Source organism: Electrophorus electricus, chromosome 1 (genome assembly GCF_041902795.1).
Source record: "Electrophorus electricus isolate QZ-2024a chromosome 1, ASM4190279v1, whole genome shotgun sequence".
In the NCBI taxonomy this organism is placed as follows: Eukaryota; Metazoa; Chordata; class Actinopteri; order Gymnotiformes; family Gymnotidae; genus Electrophorus; species Electrophorus electricus.
The window spans coordinates 26,458,579-26,468,451 of record NC_137497.1 but is presented as its reverse complement, the minus strand read 5'-3'; the positions used below and the strand labels follow the sequence as shown (position 1 = coordinate 26,468,451).

Genomic DNA, 9,873 nt, shown 5'->3' with positions numbered 1-9,873 from the left:
AAGTTATTAAGTCTTAAGTCAGCAGAGCGTTGGTAACTTTTTTTTTTACCCATTATGTGCCTTAGCATTCAATGGCCCCACTCTGTAACTTCATGGCTGAGTTGCTATGGTACCTTAACACTTCCACTTTTCAATAATACCACTCATGGTTGATTGTGGAACGTCTAGGAGGGAAGAAATTTCACAAACCGACTTGTTTCATTGCTGGCATTCTATTACAGTACCACACTTGAGCTCTTCAAAAATGATTGTAAAAGTAAACTGCATGACTAGATGCTTGATTTTATATCACTGTGGCAATGGGACTGAATGCAACACCTGAATTCAATTATTAAGAGTTGTGTCCCAGTACCTTTGTCCATATACTGTACCTTCACTTGTTCTTGGTTTTAGACCTTTTAGAGTATCATCAGCGAAGCTGTGGAAACTACCACAGTGTTTACATATAATAAGGTAGCATATATAAAGAAAAAAGGAAAGGCCCTAGAACAGATCCTTGTGGGACACCATAGCTAACATTGTTGCATGCTGAGAAGTCTCCATTTATGTTAACAAACTAGTAGCGACCGGCTAGATCACTTAAACCAGGAAAGGGTTATTCCTCTAATCCCAACAACATTTTCGAGTCTATCTAGTAAAATGCTGTGATCTGTTGTGTCAAATGCTGCACTCAGATCAAGCAATATAAGCAAAGAGACATAACCCTGGTCAGAAGCCAACAATCATTGCTGTTTCCATACTTTGATGAGGCCCAAACCCTGACTGAAAGACTTCATGTGTTCGGTTCTGATTCAGGTATGAGCTTAACTGCTGAGCTACAGCTTTTTCTAGGATCTTGGAAATAAATGGAAGGTTTGAGATTGGCCTTTAGTTTGACAGCTGACATGGGTTGAGGTTAGATTTCTTGATAAGTGGTCTGATTACTGCTAATTTTAATTATTTTTTAGTGAAGGTTCAATTACTTCAGGTAGGATTTCCTTAAGAAAGTGTGTGCAGTGAATCTATTAAGCAAGTGGGGGACTTTGAGCATGAGATACTCTGAATGCTATATATAATGTGCTTAATTTTCTCACTGAAGAAATTCATGATCTCATTACTACTATGTTGTAATCTGAGCAGTGGTGTCAGTTTTATTCCTAGTTAGATGTGCAATTGTATTAAATAGAAATCTAGGATTATTTTTGTTATTTTCTATTATGGTTGAGAGATAAACTGTTCAAGCAGTAATAAGCGCTTTTCTGTACTTGTGAAGGCTCTCCTTCCATGCAAGCTGGAAGACTACAAGTTTAGTGTGGTTCCATTTATGTTCTTTTTTAGAGTGTTTTGTTTTAAATTATGAATGTGGTCATTATATCAAGGTACTAATTTTTTGTCCCTAATCTTTTTATTCTTAATTGGAGCAACATCATTGAGTGTGCAACAGAATACTGATTCTAAGCTTTCAGTTATATAATCAAGTTCTGTGGGGTTTGAGGGTATCCTAGTCACAAATGATAAGTCTGGGAGATTCACAGTAAATCTAGATGCAGTGGCTGACTTGATTGTGCATCTGTTGTGGTAGCAAAGTGTGTTTACTATATTGTGGCTCATATGTAGTTCAAAGCAACTGGCCCTCACATGGATCTTGCCATCTCCTTTGAGAACTCATTCCTCTCTCCATCCCAGAATGCAAGAAACCTTGGTGTAATTTTGGACGACTAGCTGTTGTTCTCAGATCATGTCACAAACCTAATCATGCAGATTTCTCCTTTTCAACATTTGGAGAACTCACCCTTTCCTATCAAGGGAGGCCACCCAGGTGCTTGTTTAGTCTCTTGTCATATCCAGACTTGACTGCAACTCAAATCTGGTGGGTCTTCCTGTGCATGCCATCAAACACTTGCAGTTGATGCAGAATACTGCTGTACAGCTGGTCTTCAAGACTCCTCAATTTACCCATTACACATCACCATTCACTTCACTGGTTTTCTATAGTCACTTGTATAAACTCATGCTTGCTTACAAAGCCAGTTAACAGACCTGCTCCCTTCAGCTTGATGGCAATGGTCAAAACCCAGCTATACCTTTATGTTGAGCCCTTCAAACTTCAAATGCAGCTCAGCTTCACTCACCATCCTTCAAGATCTATGAAAAATAAGCATCAAGCCTATTCTCCATATTAGCAGCAGATGGTGGAACAAACATCCACTGGTTGTTCAAACATTCCTTTGCTGTCTTAGAACATTGAGTGAGACTCATCTCTTTGGAAAGCACTGTAATTAAATCTAATCTGACACATGTGAAGATTTTAGATTTGCACTTGACCTGTGGTGTTTAGTAATTGCTCTTGAATTGTGTTGTATTCGATTGTATCTCTCATTCTAGGTTTCAGCACTGATATTTGGGTCTGGGCATTTTTGGATTTTAAACTGTTTGTGCTAGCTAAGGATACTTTTAGACAACTAAATTACTTCTAAGTCTCTCTGCATAAGAAAGACTGCAAAATAACAAATAAAAATACAAAAGTAAATTAATCCTATTGACCTCATTTTTTCACTACAACTATCTACAACTATGCTACAACTATCAAAATTGGTATACATAGTAAGGCTGATCTAATATAACAATTTCTTTTTCTCCACTTATTCTATATTCTTCACTTTTTCATCCTTTCATCCTCCCATAAGAACCCACTCATAATTTCTAATTTTTTTTCGGGATTTGAGTCTTGCTGTGCACCTCATCACTGGCTCTGCTCTGCCTTAAGTGAAAAGGTTTTTGCTTTTACAATGCAAACTTGCTTCTAAAGCACAAAATGTATGCGCTTCTTGGACTGTGGAGCAGAGTTTAGATTATGACTTGGTAAAATCTACTATTTTGAAAGCTTATGAATTGGTGCTGCAAGGCTATCGACAGAAGTTTAGAAACACACACAAAAAAACCCAGCCAAACCTACGTGGAATTTGCCAGAGTGAAGTTTGGGTTGAGAAATGGTGTACAGGGAGTGTTGTGACTATTTCAAACATCTTAAAGAGCTGATTATTTTAGAAGAGTTTAAACAATGTCTTCCAGGGATAATGGTGGCTTATTTAGATGAGAAAACATAGAAAATTTGTCTCCTGTAGCTATATTGGCACATGAATTTGTTTTAACACATAAAACCATCTTCTACTGAACTCCGCATTGTGAGACCGCAGGTCGTTCAATGACTAGTAAATCAATTGGCAAGGCCACTGTTAATTCAGAGCTGCTGCCACCGGATGAGACCACTGTTTTGGACACCCATGAGTGTTTTTATTCTCATGGTAAGGGGCACCTTATTGCCATGTGTCCTGTTTTTAAATGCAAAATGCTTGTAAGAGCGTATCTCTGAAAAAAGTAAATGCGTATTGCAAGGTGACTATAGGCCCTGGGAATTGTGAAGTACCTACTGCTGATGTTGAGCCTGTTTTTAAGCTTTTTTGTGTTCTCAGGAACCATTGCTCTGACAGAAGATGAGCAGAGAAAATCCATAACTATCCTGCAGGATACTGGGGCAGCTCAATCGTTTGTTTTGGACAGTACACTATCGTTTTTGGACTCATCATATTGCAGAAGTGATGTACTAGTGCAAAGAATCGAACTTGGGGTACATAGATTTCCTCTAACTGTGTACAAATGAGACCTCTGGTTTATTTAAAGTTGCAGATAGTTCTGAATTACCTGTTAAGTGGGTTTCATTTATCCTTGTTAATGATATTGCTGGTGGTTTCAACCTGAGGTTGTGGATGAACCAATGGAAAATATGGCCATGCCTGATCAGAATTTAGAGCATGTATTCCCTGCATGTGTCATGATTCATGCCCAGGCATGTAAGTTTGAGGTGAGCTTGGCAGATTGTGGTTCCTAAGCCCTATAGAACATGTCATGTCTTTGGCTCATGATCATCCTTTATCGGGACACCTAGGTATATGAAAAACCACTGGGTGTTTGTTGAAACATTTCTTTTGGCCTGCTATGAAGGTTATTGTCAATCTTGCCATACATATCAACTTAGTGGAAAACCAAATCAAGTCATCCCTCCTGCTTCCTTGTGTCCCATTCTAGTAATGGGTGAACCTTTTGAGGGATTGTTAATTGATTGTGTAGGACCCTTACCAAAGACTAGTTTTGGAAATTATTTGCTAATTATGTGTACAGCTACCAGATTCCCAGAAGCAATCCCGCTGCATTCAGTAAAGAGATAAAGTGTTAGTTCTTTTGCCTATGTCTGGTTCAACACTTCAGACACATTTTTCTGGTCCATATGTACTTCAACAAAAACAGCCACCTACAAACTACATTGTGAGTACCTCTGATCGAAGACATACATTCCGTGTTTGTCGCATTATGTTAAATCCTTATGTCAATCCCAACGCTGAGTTGAGGGTTACTGTAGCTATTGTAGCTCATTCTTCACCCTCTCCAATGTCAGATTACACTGAATGGAAGATTTTGTTGATAGAGTGGGTTTTGTAAAGTTTTTCAGCACTTCTTGCTCCAGATTTTATGAGGCCTTTTAAACTTGAAGTGGATGCTAGTGGTACTGGCGCGGATGCGGTACTCCTACAGGAGGAATCACCTGGTATCGACAACCCTGTCTGTTACTTTTTTTAAAGTAGTTTTAAAACATCTATTTGTACCATTGAGAGAGAATCCCGTGCTCTCCTTATTGCTCTGCAACACTGACATTTGTCTTGACGGTAGTTCAGATGCAATCACTATTTATACTGATCATAATCCTTTGGTGTTTTTGAACTGGATGCTTAACTCTAACCAATGACTTATACTCAGGTCAATGATCATTCAGGGATTTCTTCTCAAGATAGTTCATAAAACGGGTTTAGAGAATGTGATTGATGACAGCTTGTCACTGTGTATCTCTAGATCTGCATGAAAGCATACACTGGGTTTCACTTCTGTTGTCCTACTGTGTTCTATTTATAATTGTGATCCCTGTGTTAGAGTACATGTTCTAGTCTGTGTTTATATATATAGTTATTGATTGTAAGGAGTGGTGCCTGTTTCTTTGGGACTGGGGTTAATGTCTGTTTATTGTCAGGGAGTTAGTTTAAGATTGTAATCTAACTCATAGATTAAATAATTAAATCAGTAGGCTACTGCTGTTATGTGGAGACCAGTACAGAACACTTGGATAATAATAATAATAATAATAATAATAATAATAATAATAATAATAATAATAATGTGGCATCTGCCACTGGCCCCAAGAGGGAGAGAGCCAGGGAGGACACAGCAAGGTTTTCCAAGATACTCTGCATCTCCCTGCAGACTGTAAAGTAGTTGGAAATGTAAAGTATTTCAATTGACAGTGTTGTGTTGTGATTATTTAGTTGGATTTTCAGTTGGCTTTAGTTTCCTTTATTTTGGGAAAAAGTATTTTTCTGTTGCCTATGGTTGTCATTAAATACCTTTTGAACATTTCACAAGTAAAATGGCATCTCGTTAATAATAATAATAATAATAATAATAATAATAATAATAATAATAATAATAATAATAATAATAGGCTTCTGTAAAATGTTAAACATATAAAGACAGCAAAAATTAAACAAAATGTTTTAAGTATTTTTGCATTATCAACCTGGACTTCAACAAGTTATTTTATTTAGAATATTTAAAATTGGCCTACTTTTCAAAAACAGGCCAGAACAGTTGTAATTGTTTAAATAAATATGTTAGTATGTGAATAAGATACTCAGTTAAAGAACAGAAAAGAAAATGTTAAAAAGCCTGTTTCATAGACAGGTATGCCACCAGGGATTTGGGCCTCATAAAAAGACATCACATATTCCTCTACCACCTAATAATCTAATAGTTTTTAATGCTCCTGTCGCTCACAGGTCCATAGAACCATCTTAACTCTCCCCGTGCAGCACCCATGTTTGTATAGTAGAAAAATTGCTCCTTTTTGCACTCTGAACTCCGAAACCACCACTGACCTAATCTGCCGCATTCTGTCTACCTCTAGAGGCCAAACGTTTGTATGAACCGGTTACATCACTTTAGCGGAGAGATACTGCATAGATTTTCCAGTTACTTCAAATCCAATAATTCGTAAGAGGACATAAGAGGTTTTTTAAATCAGAAAATGCAATAAGCATATTAGGTGGCTTGAATTAAGCATCACTGCAAGACCCGAGATAAACTGCGCAGTCTCGAGCACGGCCAATGTGCTTTCAGCTCTGAAATCACGTTCGGTAATAGTTCCTCCTTCTTCTAGAAAAAAAAGACATAGAGCAACGCTTTACGTGGCAGAGTCCGGACGTGACATATTTATTTGAGGAATTTTACCAGTCTTCCTATATTTAAAGTGGTTAGTTCAATAATTGCGAGGTGCGGTGATCAGACGTGTCGGGCGTCTCCGACCCATCAAGCGTCATGTGGTCGGTTTTACTGACTGCGCTGCTTCCCTCTGTGGTCATGGCATATACAGTGGATTTGAAAAAGCTAGAGGGTCTTGCAAAGGCAAAAGTTGAGGTACGTAAATTTGCGATTAGTACAACTGCTCTACAACTGTACTACAGTTGTTCCGCAAGCTTTAGATTTTTTAAAATCTGCATCCAATTGTGTAAACTAGGCCACTGTTCTCAACATTATCCTGATAGATAACGTTTTCGATTATTGTAGTAAATTTGACATTCATTTGAAACAGTCAATTAAATAAAACTGAGATTATAAAAGCTTTGAATCAAAGTGATGAAACCGCTCTTACGAATAAAATAGAATATTAGTCGACAACATATAACATATAACAAACTGTATCACACCTGCAGACGCTGAATCTGCCTGTAACGTTGTCACTATGCCAACAGAAACTGAATTAGCCTGTGTGCGACATTGTTTTATTGGAAAAAGATAAACTGTAGACAAATAAGAATGTGCAATTAGATATGGGCCTAACAAACAGCCACCAAGGACTTTGTGAGTTTTCTGGGGCTTTGTCCTAAAGTTTGTTTTCAGGTAACCCCCTAAGGGATGTAACTGCCCTAAATAAATGGCACTCAGTTCGAGGATATTAAACATTTCACAACAACAGGCCAAATATGATATCCTTTATCAGTTTAGTCCTAATTCTCCCCACTCAGGGTACAGGACTGTACAGTGAAACATACTGCTGCTCTTTTTTTTTGCCATACATTATTTTAAAAGTAATGAGAGTGGTATCACAAAAACATTATTGTTTGCCACAAATACTGAAAACCATTTATTCTGATATTATTATTATTATTATTATTATTATTATTATTATTAATAATAATAATAATAATAATAATAATAATAATAGTAGTGGTAGTAATAGAGTTTTTTGTTTGTTTGTTTGTTTTTAATACTTATTTGCCATATTGTCTTTCTTCCTAGACATGTGGAGGATGACAGCTGAACAGGCTGAGGGAAGTAAGCTGTCATTATTTCAGTGTAACACTTATTCCTTATACTCTTTGAATCACACTGACTCAGTTTCTTTTTTGTTGTAATTCCTTTTTCTCTGCTTTTCTCCATGATCTTAGGTCAAGGCCTTTGTGACCCAGGACATCCCTCTGTAGTATCCTTCATCCTGCTTTACAACATCAATTAATTTGCTAAATCACATTGTAATTGCCTCTAAAATGGTGCACTTCTATGAATATAATCTCATAGAAAATGCTGTTATTATGTAATTTAACAAACACTTTCAAACAACATAGCAAGGCTCACGATAAGCTCATAGAAACAGGTGGCTGTCCACATCTTCATTGCTTTCGGAGCCTATCATAACACATGATACGTTCGCTACCATTAAGAGTTCTGAGCTCTTTCCTGTTCACACTCCACTCCAGCTTTGGATTTCAGTTCAGTTCATTCCCATGGTGGTTGTACTGCAGCATTTTATTTGGCCTCTGATACTTTTATAAAAAAATATATATATGTATGTAGTATTATGTAAGTCCTGTGACAATTTCAGGATGTAGTGTAGCTTCCTGAAAGCAGTTTCACAAAGCTTTTACTTTGTCTCCATTCTTTTTATTTTCTTGACTTTCCCCATTTCAGTCATAACTTGGTAATGAAGCACATTCCTGGCGCAGACCCTGAGCTTGTCCTCCTTAACCACTACTATGAGGAGTTGGATGTAAGTCTCATGTTTTACTCTTAATACTGAGCTGAGTATAAGGCTGCAATAAAACAGCAGCACCTTCAAAAGAGACTTCCTGTTGTGACTTGTAAAATTGTTAATTAGTAGGTAAACAAAACAGAAAGATATGAGTAGTTTTGTTTTCTTCTATATTTGATACATATTGAATATATCTGGGAAGGAAAACCTATGTTGTGTAATGGTTTTCAGTTTCAGGGACCCTGGGGACCAGAGGTTGGGATGGCAGTATGTTCGTACAATTTTTCATCCATTTTGTTCTAGCAAATCCAATTGGCAAGATTTACTGCATTCTTTGACAGCAAGCATTTCTCAAGCCTATGTGGACTCATAACACGTGTGTGCTATAACAGGAAAAGACAAATTTGTAGAGTTTGAAGGGCCATGAGGACTGGAGTGTCACGGCATGGTCAAAGAATGCAGAGGCCAAGACTCAGGCCCACATTTTTCCATCATGCCCAAGATTTGAAATTTTCCTAATCCCATGGAGCCTTCATCCAGGAGATTTTAAGGACTTGAAACTGCTCAGGTTTATTAGCCTTATACATCACCCAATGTAACCCCTGCCTTTGATGATGCAATGCAATGAAAAATCTGGTATTAAATCAGTCTTTATCATTTTGATATGCGCTTAAGGATGCCCAGCAGAAACGTGTCCAGCAGAGAACACACTATCAAGCCTGAAAATCTCTATACATTCTGTGTACAGTCCACAACCAATTTGGAAATTGGTCCAGCGTGACTAGCTCTTGAACAGTTGTTTTTTTTTGTGTGTTTTTTTTACGGGCACCACCTGCTGGACAAAACTTCAACTGAGCAACTTTGAACCTATGGTGTATTGCACTACCAGTCATGAGCTTGAGAATTCCTTTCAGTAGCACTCTGAAATTTTGTTGTCTTCATCACAGCTGTTCTCTTTTCTTTATAGCGGATCCCGCTGGCAGACATGACCCGTACAGAGATCAACAAACTCCTGGCTGAACTGGGCTTTTATAAAAAAGCACAACTTGACGACAAAGTACCAGAGGAGTTCCGCTTCTCACCAGCCAAGGACAGCCCCTTCCGAGAGCCTCCTACTACCCAACTACCCACAAAGACTGATTTTAGTGAGGAACCGCAATCTAAAATAGACCCATCACATAAAGATTTATAACACACATGAAAGATTGGTTCGGAATAGGTCTGTGATGTGCCCTCACAATATCTGCATTTGTAGAGGTTTTACAGTCTTGTGCATGCATCTGTTGAGTCTGTGATCTTACATGGACACATTTGTGGTATTGGTAAAGGAGTTGTTGGTTACCCTGATTTTACCCATTTAGGAACTGAATGATGCCCCAAACCAAAAAATCATTTGATTGGTTGGGGGTTGATGATGCATGTGCCTGAGGTCTTAAGTCAGGGTCACCATAGAGTGCTCAAGGGAAAGCATAATGATGCCACTGAGAAAAATAAAAAAAAATTTTTTATTTGATTTAAACACTGAAGTGTTTTGAAGCTGGACTTGTGTAGCAAACTACATAAAACAAATCAGAAGAATTTATTTCTATAATAGTAACTAACACCAAAATTGTAATATCATCAATGGAAATAATGAAGCATTCTTGGGCTTTGAAAAACTTCTAAAGAAAGAAAACTGCCAGCCAACCTTAGACAAATATAATCCAGGTCAGAAAAAGACAAATGGCAGCCAAGTAAATTGGGGCCAGTGTAAGTGGCATGAA

At 37.6% G+C, this 9,873-nt stretch overlaps 1 protein-coding gene across 2 annotated transcripts; it reads left to right on the top strand.

Moving 5' to 3' along the window:
* Nucleotides 1-6,224: 6,224 nt before the first annotated feature.
* On the top strand, nt 6,225-9,623 carry selenom (selenoprotein M). Of its 2 annotated transcripts, XM_081713820.1 has the most exons (6): nt 6,225-6,498; nt 7,381-7,416; nt 7,530-7,564; nt 8,050-8,128; nt 8,342-8,377; nt 9,078-9,623. In XM_081713820.1, exons 1-6 carry the CDS (start codon nt 6,400-6,402, stop codon nt 9,300-9,302), a joined length of 510 nt encoding a protein of 169 aa, XP_081569946.1. In that variant the 5' UTR covers nt 6,225-6,399; the 3' UTR covers nt 9,303-9,623. The 2 variants fall into 2 exon arrangements, with proteins under 2 accessions (XP_081569946.1, XP_026872652.3); XM_027016851.3 differs by lacking the exon at nt 8,342-8,377 and having other exon boundaries at nt 6,228-6,498.
* The last annotated feature ends 250 nt before the right edge of the window (nt 9,624-9,873 follow it).